Source organism: Synchiropus splendidus, chromosome 2 (genome assembly GCF_027744825.2).
Source record: "Synchiropus splendidus isolate RoL2022-P1 chromosome 2, RoL_Sspl_1.0, whole genome shotgun sequence".
Taxonomy (NCBI): Eukaryota; Metazoa; Chordata; class Actinopteri; order Syngnathiformes; family Callionymidae; genus Synchiropus; species Synchiropus splendidus.
This window is the reverse complement of record NC_071335.1, coordinates 14,839,137-14,859,159: the sequence shown is the minus strand read 5'-3', so window position 1 is coordinate 14,859,159 and position 20,023 is coordinate 14,839,137. Positions and strand designations below refer to the sequence as shown.

The window sequence follows — 20,023 nt, the reverse complement described above, 5'->3', positions numbered from 1 at the left end:
TCAAATATTTGTTGGTAAAAGTCATATTTAAAGGGCATAATTTTTTAGATAATATTGCCGACCCCTGCTTTGTAACTGTATGACTGCCTCGAAATTCCCACCCCACCAGTGATACCATTTGTAGCTTGGTCACCCCAACCGCGTTACATCATTCAGCAGTGCGATAATAACGGATTTCTTGGTTAACCTTCTCAAATGTCCATACTTTCTGCACTATGACTTGCTTAAACTGTTCCTGTTGTCAGGTGCAAGGTGCCGAGACAAGACCGCGAGTGCCTCATCGGGGAGCGCGGCCAGGTACCACACTGAGCCGCTTCCTTTATGTTGCCGATGGAGCTTGCTGAGCAGCTGATCTTTTGACACCACAATCTGGCCATTTCATTTGTCATGCGTCATTGAAAGTGTTGCATCTCAGGCTTTGGATATCCATTCGTAGCAAACAATACAAAGTAAGAGTCAGACTTGGACTGAAACACTGGCCCACCTTGCTCCACCATATGTTTGTCATTTTGCCAGCATTTTCACTTTCAAGACTATGAAGTCTAAAAGGCAGTCAATCAAGCATTCAGTGTGTGTGTTCACTGCATGAAGCCGCCTTTACGCATTGCAGCAGACCACACCCCCCTCTTGTGTGGTACTTCTGTGGTCCTGTACGACTGATGGACACACACCTACACACTTAGACACACACAAGCGCCCACACGCACTGCCTTCCAGCTATCCTTCCGACTTTCCCCTCCTCTTGTTTTTCCCTCTGCCTCACTTCTCTCTGTGGACCACAAAGTGCAGCAGGAAGGGTGGACAGCAGACTAATGCTAAAGCTAATGACTCCTCCCCTTTGACTTCACATTACGGAGACCGACTGGGGGGGTAGGGCACACGGTGAGATGAGCAGCACAAATCCCTATAGTTCAGGAGAACTATGGTTTTGAAAATGAACATGGTGCATGGGGGAAAAACAAGTTGGATGCGGATTGATATCATGAGACATTAGGTTGCACATCACTTTTCAAGTAAATACTCCAGACAGAAACATCAGAAAAGTCTTCCATATAATTTACTGCATATGTCAGATAATGTATTTTGGTAACTTGGTAAAAAAAAAACAGAACTTTGGTTCGACATTTAATATGATATTTATCCTGCTTGTTGTCTTAAATACTGATATTAATAAAATTGACCCCCCATTTTGAATATCCCCCTCATTTTTCATTGAAATGTTTAACTATAATATTTTCCAGTTCCCAAAATTCATGGAGCTAATCTAATTCATCATAAAGTTTTGACTTGCATCTTATTTTGCCAAAACTCTGTTTTCCCCTGGTCACTGAAAGTTCACTCTGTAAAACACTGTAATTATTGATTATTAACAGTAAATATGCAAGTAGTTATCTTAATTATAGTTAATATATGTTCCCAATCTAAAGTGTGACACATATTTCCTCGATAGTTTTATCACTGGTATGTTTCAATTCTTCAATTCAAATTTTACGTAGGGGGTGAAAGAAAATGCTGAGTCAGTCATACAGCGCAATACAGTATCAATATTTTCATTTCACGGTATCCATATTTCACATAATAACTCAAACATATTTCAGTTTTATTAAGGCCTACAGCCCTAAGTTCCTTGTATGACAACAAGAGCTTGCGACAGTTCAAGCCCAGTTTGGAACGAAGCTAACCCCTGTGATGGTTGAATCCGAAAGATATGCACCCATCTGCAGAATGCAAGAATAGCAAAGACATTGCTGTTTGTACACTGTGTCCCACTGGAGTCAAATTCACATGGAACAGAATGAACCAACAATCTCCCCGCTGCACCAATGTAGCATCACTGCTCAAGGCTAACGTGGAATGCGACATTACTCAGACAGCTTTGGAACATACATTGCTAGTCGTATTGTGTGTTGTGTCACTAAAAATGATTGAGATAGAACGTGTCACTCCTTTTTTGTGTTTGTTTGATGTCTTGAGTATTTTTTGTGTCTGTGGGGAAAATAAAAAACATCTAATCTAAGCTGCTTTTATTCATAGTTATGACGTGTTTGTGAAATACGTAAAACGGAATGTACTGTAGAAGATAACTCTGGATTTTGGAATTTCAATTCAAATTGAAATTTAAATTGTACCTCCAGTTTTCAACTTCAATTCAAATTCCTGGAATTTAAATGGAATTCGGGAGACATTCCCCGTTTCTAAATTCACAAATGCATGGAAGACCACACTCATCTCAACGGCATAAACAAAAATAGAGTGGACTTTTTTTGGAGAGTGAATTAAGGAAAGGAACGCACGAGGACATCCACATACCCATTACGTCTTATGCCTCACTGTGGAAATACACTACTCTTAAAATCCCCTCCAGCAACCCACCAGAGCCTAGAGATGTACAAAGCCGCTGAATAAAGAACACGAAGCCATGTAAGTTTGTCCTATGACCACTGGATAAGTTAATAAAAATGGAAGTAAGAAATGGTGATGAGCTGACCACAGGACTGCTATAAAGGCCGATCAAGGGTTTAACTACTATCACAAAGTACCATTTCAGCACAGAGCTGTGAGCACTGAGCGGCATCAGCCTGATTTATTTCTTAAAGAGAACAATCACTCAGTTTCAAGGACAGTTGATAAATAAGCGCTGCAACCACCAGGCAACAGTCGGGTCATTGAAGGACACAACTGCGAGCGGACAGACAGGAACCATGAACGGATTGATGGGCATTTTCATTTAACATTTACGGTCAGGAAGATCTAAATGAAGTGTTCAATAAAAGCTAGCGTCCTTTTAATGGCGCTGCTCCTGTCATTGTTCCGACACACACAAGGAGTAGCTCAGTATTTCAACAATTAAAAATATTGAAATGTCATGGGCTTAACACGCAGATTAAAATGGATGAACCTGACCTGAATGATACAATAATATTAGCAGGATGATAGTGTGAAGTGAATCATGCAGAATTACAGGTAGTAAAACACAAGTCCAGTCCAAGTGAGAAACAGGCAGGCTTCAACACCCTGGCTGCTGCAGTAAAACAAGACTGTACCTGTCTATGGAGAGTGAGAGGGAGAAAATGGTAAAAGCAAATCAAATAAATAATGAGGACAAAGACTAAGAGCTTTATAAAGCAATGAAAGGAAAATCGACCGGGAACTCACAGGGAGCCGATGTAGAGATTCTAAAACTGGTTGATATGATGTCTCCATCTGGTTCTGTTGGTGTTTGAGACGTTGTCTTTGTGAGACCTGAAGGAAGTGACCATCCTGTCATACCAAGTCATGAATTAGTATTTCTGCTACGGATGAATCAGAGCTGGTTCTTGTGTGTTCAGAACAGGGCGCATGCTTGCTACTTCTGTTGCTCTTGCAGGCTATAAAGAGGGCGGCTCGGCGTGTTGACTGGACACACTCGAGTGTGTCTTGATTAATTGATGGGAGCTGCAGCACTTGGGCTCCCTGTGGTCCTGTGTGTGCTCCCTGCCCTGCCCAGCGCTGTTACTGTGAGTGTGAGGGAACAAGCTAAGACTTTCACAGAACCTGCAGGGGAAAGGCTGGCACGTTTCACTTGGAGGACATGGAGACTACCAGCTGGAAGTAGCTTGTTCGGTTGTAGGCTATTTTGGCTTTTCTTTGGGAGGGTCCGCTGCAGACATGCTGCTATTAACAGTATAAAATGAATAACAATATAATAATAATAATTCTGACTTGAGTCTGTCTCCACTGTTTGGTGGACGTGTCAGCCTCGAAAAGGTACATTTAGTCCCATATTTTCCAATGAATGAACACTCAATACATGTAGTACAGTATTTTGGTAAATGTAAATTCAAGCTACAATTACAACAACATGGTCGTGTCAAAGAATGATGGTTCTCTTTTCCGTGTAAGTACAAGTTAGCACAGACATGGGCATGGTGCGGCCCGGGGGCCATATGTGGCCATTTGCCTGTATTTTTGTGGCCCACATGATGTCAGGCTTAAACTATACAATTGACTTTTCTTTTCCTGTTTCTGTTTTAGCCAGTAGTAGTTAAACAGTAAATACAACACTTTCATGACTACACTTTTGTTTTTTTTATTTTTGTTTGTCAATTTAGTACTTTCCTCAAAGTTTTCTTGAAAGAAAATTTAACATAATTTGAAATAAATTTTCATCTTCGATGTTTAGTCCATAGTTTTATTGTGATTCCTATTCAAATAAAATGCATGTTAAAGGATTTTTATAGGGTTCATGTCATATCCTTGCTTCCATTGAACATTTTGTCCTTGTTAATAAAGATTTTTTTCCATCAGTTGCATGGGTGTGACAGGACAGTCCCTCTTTGTCCGAAGCGAGATGGTGTACATCTTGCCTTGTACAAGAAAATCCCAATGAAAAACCTGAACGTAATCCCTGAACTGAAGGCACAGACACCCCAGTGATACCTGACATTAGTGTGAGATAAGATGTGGTGGTAGAAGATTTGGGTCACATATCAAATGCTCGGGTTAAGGTCTCTTCCAAATAAGCCTCTGAGTGTTTTTCAAGTGCATCTAACACTTTAAGTTGTGTTTGAGAGTCCTGCTTTACAACAACTATACACTACAATGTCGCCACCATGTGCGTCAAGATCAGACTGGAGTAGATATCCTTGAGCCAACTAACTGACTAATCCTTGAGATGTTTGGTGACTAGTCATCAATCCAAATAGTCAGATAGTTGCAGCCCTAACTGTAGTATTGAACTCTGCACCTCTGGGCTGTTGCTACTGTTACCAGTATCATACAGTGAATAGAGAGATAAATGTAGACCAAACAATGACAAATAAGTAAGGCTTGGCGCTCCATGTGAGTTTGTTTCAAGTCAGGGTGCAGATTCTAAGAGATTCCCACCAAGCAGCTTCAGTCACTTCCATCCCAACCTGCCAAGTATCCTTCAAGAGAATTGAAAAGATCCAAACGCCAATGTTCCTAGCCCTAACTCTAAGGTTCAGACGGTGATCCGGATCACTTCCAAAATTCCTGAAAATTTCACCCATAGCTTTTCAAGCCATTTCCAACACAGACAGCCAAACGGAGGCTGTTGATGGAGGTCAGAATCCTCTTGAGCTTTCTACAGTGTCCACCTTCATCATGTCCTCATCCACTGCATCCATGAACCTCTCTGGTCTTTCACCTGGCATCTCCAATGACATTCTTCTCAGCCTGCCCTCTCTTGTCACTCCCAATGAAACCTCTTCATCTCAGCCACTTCTGCCCGTGCTCCCTGTCTTGGTGTCAGAGTCGGTAAACCACGTCATGGCAGCTGTCCCCACCGTCCTGCGAGGCTCTTTCTTCACTCCTCAGGCTGCTACGCTTCAGTCCTGTCTCTCACCGGCTGAGAAGGTTTTCCTCTGTGGATCTCAATGAGAGAAACGAAAGAAAAAGTGATGCCAGTAAAACAGAGGAGCACCTGAGTTGTGTTCTGTGCGACAGTAGTTGACTTAAAAAAAATAACAAATTTGCAAGAAAATCAAAGACGGTGTCAGTAATGAAGCGAAACCTAATTCATTAGCAGCAAGGCCTCAACAGCCCTGGAGGGATGTGTTTTCCAGCCGCCATCAACAATATGGCTTTTCTCTTAAAAATGTAGAGCGTTTCATTTACAGGCTATTACGTGAACGCTCCCTTCCTCCCACCCCTCTCTCTCTCTCTCTCTCCGCATCCTCTGAGCTAGTCCTGCAGGAATAGTCTCTATTCCTCCGCTGCTGCATCTTCCCTCTGACACAACCGGCATGTCTGCAAACTGAGAGGCAGAGCCACGATCCCCGCTCGGCTCCTGTTTTCATGCTCCTTGCTGCAGGGACGGAGGAAGAGCGGTGAGAAAGAAAAAAAATCGCTGGCGAGGCTTGCTGTTTTTCCGCGCGGGCAGAAGAGACACAAGGCTCCGACCGAGGTAACCATCCCAGCTCGAGAGGCGAATGTTGCGTTTGAGTGTGTGGAGTGTTCGCATGCTCGGGACAGGAAGGAGAGCCGCTGCTCAAGTGTGGGCTGCTCAAGCTTCTGAAGAGAGAACTGTATTAGCGCTGAAACGCTGCGCTGCATCGCCGCAGCTGAGAGTTGATATCGTGAGGGTTCATTTGAGGGGAAACTGATCCGCGTCTGTAAGTGATGCTGAGGACCGGAAGACGGGAAACGATTTAAAGATCTCAAGGAGGTGAAGTCATAAAAGTGGCTTGTGAAGGGCTGAGAAAGGTCGTGGCAAGTCTCAAGGAACTACAAACGGACCCTGACAATGTTGAGGAACTAGTGATGTCACTGCTTTTGAAGGTCCCGAGAACATACTGTGCTCATGTACACGGTGTGTTTTAGATGGGAGGAATTGACAGCTGTAAATACGCTGGAGGTCTCACCCTGACCTGACCTTGCTCAGCACCTTAATAGGTAGACTCTCAGGCAAGTCCTTGCACACTGACACAGAGTGTCTCCCTTGACCCCGTCTCCGTTCGACCTTCACTCTCAAAGTTATTACTGTTGGGATACATCGCAGGCTGCCAGCCTCAGCAGAAAACCACTGAAGATGAAGGGGGCTTCAAAAAAAACGGGGCGCAGGTGCAGGAGACGTAGGGGGAGTGTGGCAAAAAACAACATTTTTAAATGCTGAAACAAAAGATAAAAGAGACTTTTCCTGTTTATGGCAGCACATTTCTCTCACGTCTTCCTTGTGCCCCGGCTGCAGGTCTTTCCCTCACCAACCCGACGAGTGAAGGAAGCGAACGCAGAAGTGCTTCATCATGAATTTTGTAATGAAGGCTGCACTGGGAGGTGAGTTGTCTGCTGGGCGAGAGGTTGATTTAACAGCACTGCAGTGTAAAGGATTTAAAAGGCAGCAGAAGGAGGGCGGGCGGCGAGCACTGGCCACGCACTTAAAGGGACACAGAGCTATGTTGATCCTTTGTGGTGGTTGTGGCGGTGAATGTGGTGGTGGTGGTGGTGGGGGGGTTTCGACTGACATCAGCCTTTTTATTTTCAAATATATTCCCCAAACTAACGGCTGGTTAACGTATATTAGAAGAACCAAACGTCCAGTGGGGTGAAAAGTGTTTAGTGTGTTAATAAAGTTAAGTCTCTATCAGTTCGGAAAAGTGATAGCAGCATTTAAGAAGAGGAAGTTCCATGAAGATTCCATTCACTACATATCTTGGTGACTCCATATCTTTTCTGGATTCTGACTTTTACCCCTGGGTCACTGCTATATTTGCATGACTAAAATGGCATCTATCACCGTGGCAGCTAACCTAAATCCTTAAGAGGCACAAAAGGCACCAGCTATATTCATCCAATTCAAATGACATTTGATATTTTTTTTCTCATGGAGTCCTTTTGGTGAACACAGATTACATAGCGACTCTGCCACGGGAACATCTCCAGGGAATCTATGGTTGCCAATGATGGACAAAAATACTGAGAGTCAGCAAAAATCATCTTGGAGGAGTTCATGTGAAGGTAGCCTGTCTGGCAGCGGCCCCTCCACCTTCCTAGTTTTCACTAAACCATCATATTTACACGTCTCAAATTGAACCACGTACATTTTCGGAAACCAGTTACAGAGTCTAAGTGTTGTACGCCTGAAGCTATTTCCAGACGGGGAACAAAAAAAAGAAAAAAAGAGAAGCACTGTTTTGCATAGAAGTATCACAAATTTTTCATTACACTTTTGTCCTACAAAGCCTTCAGGTATTATCCAGCAGAATATTATCTTCGGTATTATTTGCCCCTAATTAGTCCTCATTATAGCCCTGTAATCCATCCGGCTTGTCGGCCGCAGGCTCGGAGCGGCGAGGCGAGCGCGGCGGCAACACACACCGTTTAGCCGCGGATGATGTTGAGCTGCGGTGCGGGGCACGCAGGCTCTCTGTAGCTACAGTTTGGAAGTGGAGTTGAAGCTGCGCCCCTGCGTCTCATTGGGATGCAGGGGACGACGGCACTGCTTCACTCTGCATAGCAGCCCTGGCCCGTGCATGCGCTATGAATTCTTAAATAAACTGCACTCTGGCTGCAGACTTCGGAAATAGATTAAAGTCTGTGTGTGTGTGCGCGGACGTAAATATGTATACTAGCTCTTCGCTTCTGCATGTTTTATAGCTGTGGTATAGCAGAGAGCATGTCACTGCCGCATCATCTCTGGTGCCTGGTGAACTATGAAGAGCTCAGGTGTACATCACTATAAGGAGAGACCTCGCCTTCATCTGTCATTTCTCAATGTTATTATTGTTATTATTGTATTGTTATTAGATGATAGTGGTTCTGGAGCCCTCTGTTCCCCGACTGGAAACCCCTGACCCTTTTCCTGTGGTCTGAAAAAAATGCTGACCGTGCACTCTCTAACTACAGTTCCCTGATGGTCGAGGAAAAAAAAAATCAATTATCCGGAAAATCAATCTGCTTAGCCCATCAATCCACGAGACACCGTGGCGCTTAGTCAATACATCAATGGAATGAAATATTCCTTAATCAATTGGGTTGCGTCACCACTATTCCTGCGAGGTTTTACTGTCAGGTGGTGAATAAACGTGGTTCACAAGTATTGTTGAGTATTGAGAGGATTGAAAGGTCTACGCGTTTAATATGCATCCGGACAGTGAGACCAATACACTGGCGGCCAGTCGCGATGGGCCAGTGACGTTTCAGGTGTCAAGCAGGCTTCTTTTTAGTTGAAGGCAGAACTGTAGTTTGGAATGATTCCTGCTCCTCGTATTCTGATGAAAGAAGCTCTATCAAAAGATGAGGAGGGACAAAGCAGGCTCATCGAATGTCTACCAAACACTGAAAAATAAAAAAAATATGCTTTTTCCATTATGCAGGTATCATAAAAGAAGATCACAAATATAACAAGCAACATTAACAATTCTATTAAATGTGTCCTGGCTGCATGTTGGTTTCAAAGGAAGCAACCAGTGCCGGCGCGTGAATAGGGGGCGCTGCTGCACCTTCCTACACCTCATTGCACCTGCTTGACAGCATAAAGCGCAGTGCATTTCTGTTCAGCATGCAATACAACACGTCACCTATAGAATGTAAGTCAACATATTTTGGAGGAAGCAGCTTCTGGTTTATTAAATACTGCTCGTGGGGCATTGGGGAAAAAAAGTAGCTAAGCCAATCACGGACAGAATCGCTGCAGGAATTCAATAAGCACCCTTGAATCTGTTAAAGCGTGTTTCTGCAGTGCCCCAAGTTTTGTGTCGGAAACACAAATTCTTTGATGTTTTTCTGTCAAACAAAACATAGTTTTCTGTTGTGCTTCTGCATTAAATCATACACGTGTAATGTGAAACTGGCAGAAGCATTCATACTGGACTTAAATATTATTTTAAATAGTTTTCCTCAAACTGTTGTATTCTGACTTCCATTTGCAATAATATGGTTGTTTTGGAAAATGCGTTGAAGGTCATCTAAAGGACAACTGCTGCAATACAGACGGGGGAAATTTACGCTCCAGTGGCAATAAGAAAAAAAAAATGCATTTCAGGCTTACTAGCTGTGACCCGAGGGTGTGCGAGTAAAAGTCTCAAAAGTGTAAAAGATAAAAGAGTCCTTTTTACGATTCACGTCTTCCTCCTCCGCCCGTTGATCTGTTCTGTATCACTCCACAGAGCATGAAAGGAGTCTGTTGCCATTTTGGTTTTGTTTCTCGGGGCAATTGTGACGTGTTTGCAAAAGTAACGACAAATTGTTTCATTGAAAAATGATGCATAGAAAGTGAGAAAATACCAATTAAACATTCCTGGACTAATGATTTCACATCACGTCTCACCACCAATCAAAATTCACAAACTCGTCTGGTTAATTATCCACAGCCTGAGAGCAGAAACATTTGAATTCATTTTCTCCCCTCATGATAAACTCAACGCCATTTTCTGAGGCTGCAGTCTGTGGGTGGGAGTCTCAGTTGCTTTGGTATAATCCCCGGGTAGGTAAGGTTTCATGACACAGTACTGAAGGGTGGATGAGGTTTCATGAAACAGTGTCCTGATTTTCAGAGGCCACCAGATGGCACTGTCTGCTGTGGAACGTTTGGACTGAACGACTAATTCAATGATACCTCACATCATTACTAAACCAAGAGCGCCATCTAGTGGCCTCTGATTCATCAACCCTGCAATACTGTTTCATGAAGCCTCATCTACCCATCACTAGTTGAGTTTCTTGTGCTAAAATGCAAAGAAGAAAAGCACACACCAGAGAGCAAACCACCAGAGACTACTTCCACCAAAACACTATTTTTTAAATCAGATTTATTTATAAAAATTATTTGTCCTACATGTACTTTATATATATTTCATAAATATTCCAAGTGTAATGAACTCAAAGGCACAGCAGATGGCAGTAGCGCAACAGAGTTCCTAGACGATACACACACCATGAAGAAGAATAGGGCGCGTTGGATGAGAAGTGTTTTATGGAACCGCGTTTTCTGCGGTTTTAACCAGAGCTGGTCACATGACTGGATGTACTGCCTGACGTAATGAAAATAAACAATTTAAGATGGTTCGTAAAACAGACGTACAGAGCATCAAACCAAATCAGTTCAAAGTTAGCCGATCAGCCATGAAAGTTGTAGTCAAATAAAGCCAAAGTTATGAAGTTTAGAACACATTCACAAAGCTAAGCTGAGGCCATGGCTAGCCAAAACTGTCGCCATGGTTACGGTGAGTGAATTCACGTCTGCTGACCCAAACAATTTGATTTAAATTTTTAAATCCTAAAGTTAAATCAGATTCTCACTTTTATCTTTGTTCGACAGAATGAAACACTTGAATTGATGTGCAAACTCCATCCGTGTTCATCGTCTACTTGCAGTGTGTTATACTGCTCTATTGATGTCAAAATGCAACTGCAGGGAGGGGATCTGGGAGCCATTCTCAAGTGTACTTCCAGGCGCCGTGCCTATATAGAATGCGACACAACAAAGTGTCTCCATCATGAAAGAGAATATTTTTATCGCACAAGGTGTTTTGGAGTGTTGGAGAACAGGAGGACAAAGGCTCCCAGCTGCTGCTCTCACTGGGAGACGCTGTGCACGATCCTGCACTGCTGCTTCCTTGAAAGCTCCTTTTCTTCTCTCTGACATAATGCAGATATAATTACATTTGACTCATGGAATGACAGAGCTGAGTGGAGATGCTTATATCCAACTCAAAGATGATACACCTTTGGGCACAAGTGAAAAGTAGTGTAATCTTCAGTTCACACTGAAAGTTGTTCCAGAGTACATAATGTATGAAAAAGATATTGATTACAAATACAATTTCCTCTGATTTCCTTTCCTGTCCCAGCGACTTGCGTCATAAAAAGCACACAATAAAATAGAATTACAGGCTCTATTTTATGTAAAAGTCACTTGTTATTTGGCCCCCAAATAAAAACGAAAGCAGTGCAGGGAGCGAGGAAAGGACCACCTATAGCAGATGTCGCTAACAACAGAATTTTTTTTTTTTAATTTTTCATTCATTGTTATTTGAATTTTTTTGGGTTCCTATCAGTTTGTTTTCCTTCCCCAGCTTGTGATAGTTAAACTGAAATGTTCAATAAAATATTAAATAAATATTACTCCGAAGTAGAATTGAATTTAACAATGTTTCTGGTCACTCAAAATAAACAATATAACATGAAAGAAATCTTGCAAAATATATGGCAGAGGATTAGGGTCAGTGAAGAAAAAAAAAGTAATTGGCAGGATTCTGACTTTAATCTCAGAATTCTGACTTTTTTTTTTCCTCAGATTTCTGACTTTAAAGTGAGAGTTCTGACTTTTTTTTTCTCAGAATTCTGACTTTAATCTCATTATTCTCACTTTGTGACGTCGAGCAATGAATTGTGGGGTGGGAATCCTCAGACTGCTGTTTAACATCAGAAATCAGAGAATAATGTCAAAATTCTGAGAATAAAGTCAGACTTTAAAGTCAGAATTCTGCATCTGATGCACTGAGAGGCAATTAAATAAGAAAATAAATTCATTTTATTTAGTTCATAACCTGACCAATCACAACACAAGGGGCATTTTATTTTGATACAAGGAACTTGGGAACTAATTCTAATATAACTATCTAATATGACATGAGCTTGATATGGAATGAATTTTTGTATAAACCAGATAAGTTTGGTGCGTACAACAAAAATAAAAGCAAACCATACACAATACAATACTGAATACGATTATTAGTACAAATAAGGTAAATAACCAAGTTAATAATACTCTAGGAACAAAGCATATGATGATTTATATTGGTTTCATACTTTAAGTATCTTAAAAGTCGTTGAAATTGCAGATCATGAATTAATGATACGTTCAAAGCCACTTCTCAGGTGCACATAAACGCTGCCTCTCAACTTGAAGCTGGGTCCATCAGCACAGTTTGGCATGCGCAGTGCTTCTGGTCACTGAGTGCCTTGGCGCCAGCTCAGCACTTCCCAGCTTGACAAAGTTGGGCTTCTCCAAACTAACAGGGCTCAGTCAAATGCAACGGCCCTCCAGCTTCAGAGTGCCGGCAAAAAAAAAAAAGAAGTCTCTGTTGAATCATTGTAGGCTGCATTATCATATTAATGACCCTTCTGCACTGTCATGGTTTGTAACCACCATGTGAGCCTGAATAATATCTGGGGGAAGATTGGAGACTGAACACCCAGGAGAAATGCTGTTTCACTTATTGGACCGTGAACATTTTATTGCCTCTTGTTATTTCATTGCACGCTTATGGTAACATTTTTTCAATCAAGGCAATTGTTTGGATAATAGTGGTCCTGAATTTGTCTCTTGTCAATGGTGGAACTAATAAGACATGTAGGTGAGATCGCTTTTCTCAGACATTAAACCGGCATTTAGTGAGCTGTTGCACGGGAGTATGGGACGTGTCGTATGAGAAAACATAAACATAAATTGTATCAAAATGTTGATGACTATTTTATACATAAAAGAAAAAAAAACTTTTCAAGAATCTTGAAAATGATATAAACATCTAAAATTAAGTTACTGTAACGTCTGGACTATGAGCCGCTACTTTTTTCTTGCGATCTCAATCCTGCTGCTGCTAATATGTGGCTTTTTGCAGGCTAAAGAGCGTCATGCTGCCAAACTATTGAGACTTGTCACACCAAACCAATGAAATCACAGCGCTCAAAATGCGCTATTTCTACCCGCATGTCCACGGCTCCGCCAACAGAGCCGGTCTCCTGGAGGACCGGAGACAGGAAGCAGCAGCTGAGACCGACTGTGGTGTCGGAACTTCGGACACACGGGTGAAAACAGCATTCAAGTTCAGAACATTGCCCAGTTTATTTCATGAGTCAGTCTCCATGCTGGACCCCGTTTTCAAAATTAGTTTAGAAGTAATCTGTAGGTAAAGTGAACCAGAACTTTTTAAGCCGGGCGCACCACTGACCTTTCTACAGTGCAGACTACGGTGCATCTTATGTATGAACAAGACCCATTTTCCTTCTTAAATTCAGTGGGTGTGGCTAATATTGCCATGCAGTTTGTGGTCTGGGATTTACGGTTCTTAAAAACTTGAATCTGCTTCCTGCTTGATAAAGACCTCTTAAAAAGAAACCATTACCGATTAAGTCCTGCTAACATTAGCCTGAAAGAAGATCAGGACTGAGTGGACCTCAGTGGTTCTACACTATGCAGGATAAATAGTCATCTTTATTAAAGCCAATTTAGAGCGTCCCATTTGTGCACACAGTGAGTTAACCATGAGACTCAGCACTGCTAACCATGAGTGAATATCTCTCACACTTTGCTCTGTGTTCCCCTCTCAGTAGGCTGTGACAGCAGCAGATCTCATTGTTGCCAAAGAGTCTGTTTTTAGTCATCATATGAAATGATGCCCAAATATCAAGCTTTGAAGGCTGTTTTAAAAGCTTGTCATTGTCGCCGCTTCGCAGAATAAAAGCGAGATGGAAATAATTGTGGCCGCTTTTGCTCGCATGCCTCTTGTTGACAAAGACATTGTCAGGCAGTAAAAAAGCGAATTATCATTTGTCTATTGTCTGTTTGTGTGAATATTCAACCAGTATGAACAGCATGGAAACACAGTGCGCTTCACATTTGTTCAGGAAGGTGAAGTCTTTTTAAGTAAGTGCTCATTGTGAAACGGGAACGGCGTAGCCCTAGAGAGATCTGTCTCGAAGTAGCAATAATCAGATTAAGGAGCACTCCGTTGCGATTGGAAATCAGAAATCCATCCACTGATTGGTCGAAAGGGTCACTAACATCGACTCCTCGCAGGTAACCTTGGCGATCGCAGTACTCATTGCACTCAAACTACATTCATGACTGTCTTTAGGCTGAAACCCTCTATTTATGGAGCAACACTGAAGAAAAAAAAAACAGATGGCCCCAAGACAAAAGTGAACAGATCACATTTAAGAGTAGAAAATGGAAGATGGTGCAGGTAATGTGATGCTCTCGCCATGATACAGCGAGTGGACAGCTCTTTGAAACCAAAGGACACGTCCAACTATCAGGGAAGAAGCAGTTAGTGTTCTGTCTCAGCCACATCGAGCTGTTGTGGTGGCAGCTCGATTGTAAGTTCCCATCAAGCCAATCCAATTTATGGGAGGCGCTACAGGAAGCGTGAGTGAAAGTCTCTTCAGAGACGTCAGCTGCAATGCTAAAGGTCTGTGAGACTCACGCGGCTCAAATGAAGGGTTTGTTGTTGAAAGGTTGGCGTACAAAAATCATCTACGTCGCAACAGAACCCCTGCTACCTAGTCGCACACGCACTGTTACATCGCGCCGCCGTCTGAGACTTTCCCAGAGACATGAATTTTAGATCATTTCTAAAAGTAGTTCCCAAAAGTCCTCTGCTTTTTATTAATCTGATTTCCCAAAGAACTGCGCTCTTGGAGGGATTTAGCCTTGAAAGTTGTGTGGGGAAAAGAGTCTGGGCCCTATCTGATGCAGTGAAAAGTTCACAGCTCCAGAGAGTCAGCAGAGGTCAATCGACTTTCTGTCGGGACTTAAGAAAGACTTAGAGGAGTGAAAGCTTGGCTAGATTAAATGTCAGGACGAGTATTGAGAAAATATTGTTAACCCTTCCCCGTGTCTCAGAAGTGATGTGACTTCAATAGCAATTCATGTGAAAACTCAGAAGGTATTATTTGAATCTGAATTGAACCGAGAACAATATCTTCACTAAAAATACTGCATGAAAGATCAGTCAGGTTATTTCACACAAAGAAATAAAAAACAAGTTCCCTAAAGCTCCACCACTATTTTTTTCATTGGACAAACCAAATTTCAGCATTGAAGAAGAAACAGAGCAGATGTTGAGTGGGACACAGGCTGCTAGCTTCAGCGCTGTGCCCAGATGCTAATGTGACCATCATTGCACAGGGTGCATTAATAAATCATACACCTCCACATCACATACACATATGATAATGAGCCAGTCTCATCCGATGAGTCATTGCTCAACCAAATATAACTCATGCTTGAAAGACTTGGAAATGGAAGTCAGCAATTATTCAAACCCATATGTTTGCACGGACAGCTGCTCTCTAAGTGCAGTTTGAGAGCGCTAATAACTTTGAGGAGCCAGTCCTCGCGGCTGAAAGACGTGGAACACCCAGGAGAGGCTGGCAGGACTGGGCTGGGGACGCTCCATCAGTCTGCAGCCTCATTGTCAGAGCCCTCTAGATGGCACTCTCTGCTCTGCTTTCCTTCGCTTTCATAAAAACTATACTAATATTTAAATCTGACATCGTTTTAAAAACAACCTGAGGGGTGTTGAACCGCCTAAATACTGGCCTCTGAGCAAACAGTATTTCACACACTTCTATAGCTGAGTCATCGAACAGAGAAAAGATTCTTCACGCTCTTTGTTACTAGGTAGTCGCTGGAATTCTGCTACACAAAAATAAATTCTGCCGAGTGGAATATGATTGTAATAACTGATTAACTTGGCAGAAAGCTGGTCGTGTTGATAGCGATGTAGGAGTGGCAATACGATACATTCACGATATACAGTGGTGCCTCGGTTTTCGAACGTCTCGGACTTTGAACAAATCGGAGTTCGAACAAAAATTGAGATTTTTTTGCTTCCGATTTCGAATATAAATCCAGAACTCGAACACCCCTGAAAAATGCCAGAAAAAACATAACGTGCTCGGACCGATCAGCTGACCCACGATGCGCTCTGTTATTGTGTATAACGCAGCCTCTGTATGCAGACGTGTCCCGTTAGCTACATTTACTGACTGTTTTTTCTTCATATTGAGGTGTAAAACCTTTCCTGTCTCCACACTGGAGCCTGGTAGAGTGTCACAGGGGAGGTGCTCGCTCTCCACACCTCCGAGGCTGGAGCGCTCACTCCAGGGTTTGATGTCCTGTTGTGGGCTGGAGCTGGGACAGGGATGAGGCGAGTCTGGGACAGAGCTAAGTTACTTGGTTTATGACTTTGTCACAGCCAAACTGCACAGAAGCGCACATTCAGAGCTGGACACGCACCGGGCACCTCTTCACTTCTGGAGAGACGTCACTCACTCGGCAACCCCTCCCACATGCAGCGGCCACACACATAGAGGAACAGCGCACCTGCAGCAGACACTCTACATTCACTCCTACAAAAGACTATTTTAAGGCTTGGAACGCATTGTTTCTTTTTCCATTCATTGTAATGGGAAACATGGATTCAGATTTCAAACAATTCGCTTCTCGACCAGCCGTCTGGAACGGATTGTGGTCGAGAACCGAGGTACCACTGTATTGCAATGGTTCAAGTATGCTGATGTACCGTGATATTAATCAACCAGAGCCATTATTTCAAGGCGTAAAAACATACAGAGGAAAGTTGTTAGAGCAGCATCCACCTGTTCTATGCTAACCATTAGCTGTGATGCTACATTGGTGCAGAGCAGAGATTTTTGGTTTGCCAAGTTATTTGACTATTTATTTGACTCTCGCATTGCACATCTTCAAAGGCATAGCTGTGGTCTTTTGCCAACATTTGGATGCCAGTTTTATGTCTTCATATTCAACCACCGCAGTAACTAGGTAATGCTTAGTTCTGTATTGAACTCGTTATTTTCTCAGGCCATGTAATCTCTCAGATTAGACACACAGATTAGGCCTGTGTTAGTCCCACAGTGGGGAAATTCAATTGAAGGGGGAAAAGTGGCCGGAAACCTTCATGCAACTCCACAACTAAAACATACCCTGGTATTTATTTATCAAAATGGAAATATTATACTGAAAATGTAGAGGCGCCATATGCGTCATCAAGCATCGCAATGTTTTATTGAATACACCAATAATACAAAAGGTTTTTATATATTTTAATCTTGTTTTTTTAAGAATCATTGTTGAATGGGCAATGAAACACTGGTGTTGTAGAGCGCCATCGTGATTTAACAAAGTTATGAAGGAACCGTGATTCATGGCTTGAATCGCTGCTGCTCACTCGCGATGCTCCGTTCAGAACTGGCTGAAAAATAACTCATAAAACGTAACTTTATAAACACGATAAAGTCCCTAAAATATATCAACTTTCCGGGTGCTGACAAAATGCATTAAACCATTCATTCAACGCCGTTTTGGGACGTTGATGACATTTCATGTCACTGACATCACTGGTGGTCTAGGGACCACAGAACAAATGGGTCTGGGGCCCATTCAAGGAATAGAACTGATTCATTAGTCTGAGCAGTGATTTGTGATTTCAGAATTACTCATTTCATTTGTGTTCAATAACTACACATGTAAACAAACCAAAACCTTGTAAAATGACATGAAACCATGTGAGCGCAAAGACATTTGTCATTGAAAATTCCAACCAGCAGAAAAGAAAAAAAGAAAAAAAAATAACCTTGATGCAAACTGTTGAGAAAATAGAAAAAACTGGACGCCATGAATACAATTCTGAATAAAATAAATATGATGAAACGTATAAATCTAAAAAAAAGTTTTCTACAAATTAACTCAAAAGAAGATAAGTAAAGTGGAAATGAAAATATCGCCATAAAATATACTCATTAATGAAAAAAACTGCTCCAACAGGTGAACAGTTTTTACTGTTGGGGGCACCATCACTTTCTTTGTCATTTTTTTTTCACTTCTTCACTTCTTCATAGCATCACAAAATTGCAGCTGTCAAGTCAGTTCAATGACATACTACTTCCACCATATGTGGTAAGTGTATTAAAACATCTAACAGCCCTCACCGCCCAGAGGTGTTAAACAAAAAACTTTAAGCAGCCCTCTAGGGGGCGCTGGCGGTCCAACCATGGGCGATGGTTAAGAATCACTGGTCTAAGACTTGAGTTCACAGCCGAGTCACATTTTGAAGTCCCAGTGAGGGAACGTCTATGTTTTGTCTTGAGCTGATACATTCTTGGTTTTTTGTGTCCTACGTCTTCATGAAGTGCTGTCAACTGAGCCCCCTTGTGGAAGTCAATGTGTAGTGACATCTCTGTAACTTTTTCAACTTCGTAATATAAAAGGCAGAATCCAACACAGTTGTACAAAAAAAGCAAGCTGGAGCACATCTGTCCACGTTTTGGCAGAGGAACTGCCGTGACTGCGTGAACTCTGACGGGCCGTAATGGCTAAGTGCGAATATGCAGACGTAACAAGGGATCAAATCACATCTAAGGCAGAGGAGAAGAGACTCCACACGGCTTAATGGTCATCAAACTGTCATTAGCGTACAGATATCCCTCAAGAGTGACAATTTATCGTCTTATACTTTCACTTTATTTATGCCGTCATTCATACTGCCTTATTACTCTGCTCCAAATATCAGCTGCGAATGGCTCCAGATAGATGGATAGGTCTTAAGCGATGCTCTCATCCCTCTGAAGAGGACCAACATCCAACTGAACTGAGCTTCAAACACTCGTCCTACATATTTAAACAGGATTAGGTTGGTTAGCTGAAAAGCTTTTCATTCTTTAAATAGACTTCTGATTTTGCAGACGCTTTTGCTTGCTTTTCTCCTGTCATCTCTTCCCGCTTCATCTTCATCGTCTCTCCTGTCTTTTATCTCCGTCGCTTGCGGCATTTCTGTTTTTTATTATGCTGATGAGTCAAATCAGCAACAATACCAGATGAGCCTCCGACTGAAAGAGCAATCTGTCTTTCTGTCCCGTTCGCTTCCCTTCATTCCTTCCTGTGTCGCCCCCTTGTCTGTCTCTAATCCCACAACCTTCTTTCTCCCCCTTCCTATTAATTTCATTTTCCTTATCACTGCCTGTCTTTCCTTCACAATGAAGCTATTTATTCCTGTCATTCACTCTGTTAACTGCCCTCCTTCTCTCACTCCACACTGCTGTTTAATCCCTCAAACTGGGACCTTCTGTTACTTTCAACTCCTCCTGCTTCTTCTCCCAATATATTTATTTTACCGCGTAACAACAGCCATGTTTAGCGTTCCCTTCCGCTCCCAGCTTCCGCACACATGCCACGCATTTTTCGCCCACTATGGAACTAATAAATCATCGTATACGTCGCAAACTAGGGTCTTTCTGCTCTACTTTTCCCAACTATTCAGGGACCTTGTGTGAGACAAAATGCACAGCTCCCTTTCAGACCCATAGACAATTTAGTACCATCTATCTTAGGGCTGCTTTTTGACTTACGGATGGAGCCATGAAAAACATTTCCCATTGGTTGTAAACAGTGGTGCCACAGTTACTTTGAAAAAGTAATCCGGCGACTCAAAAAGTAACTTAGTAACTTTACTGATTACTTGAATTTAAAAGGACCTAAGTTGTCAACTTGTCAAGTTACATTTGGCATCTTTTATGTCAGTTTTCAGGTTGGAGTTCTTGGGGGTCCAGTGTTTTTCCATGTTTGGGGTCTTTTTATTAGCACAATCTCACTTATATGAATATACAGTCAATGTTTTACTTTGACACACTCTAACCCATTAGAGTGAAAACCACACACAAAAAGCAAGAGTACAAGTATGAACAAAACAAAGTCCTAGCCAAACTCTTGTTGGCCACCTGGAGGCAGTAGTTGCACTTCAGTGGCTGCTGTTACTTGCCTCTACACTCAGACGAGCCA

The 20,023-nt window shown here is 42.2% G+C and overlaps 1 protein-coding gene across 1 annotated transcript in view; it reads left to right on the top strand.

Moving 5' to 3' along the window:
• Window positions 1–5,632: 5,632 nt before the first annotated feature.
• LOC128754423 (complexin-1-like) overlaps window positions 5,633–20,023 on the top strand; it is an 18,229-nt gene continuing 3,838 nt past the window's right edge. The window contains exons 1-2 of the mRNA XM_053857030.1: window positions 5,633–5,908; window positions 6,692–6,777. Coding sequence (XP_053713005.1) covers window positions 6,747–6,777 — 31 coding nt within the window. The 5' untranslated portion in view covers window positions 5,633–5,908; window positions 6,692–6,746. The remainder of the gene's footprint in view (window positions 5,909–6,691; window positions 6,778–20,023) is intronic.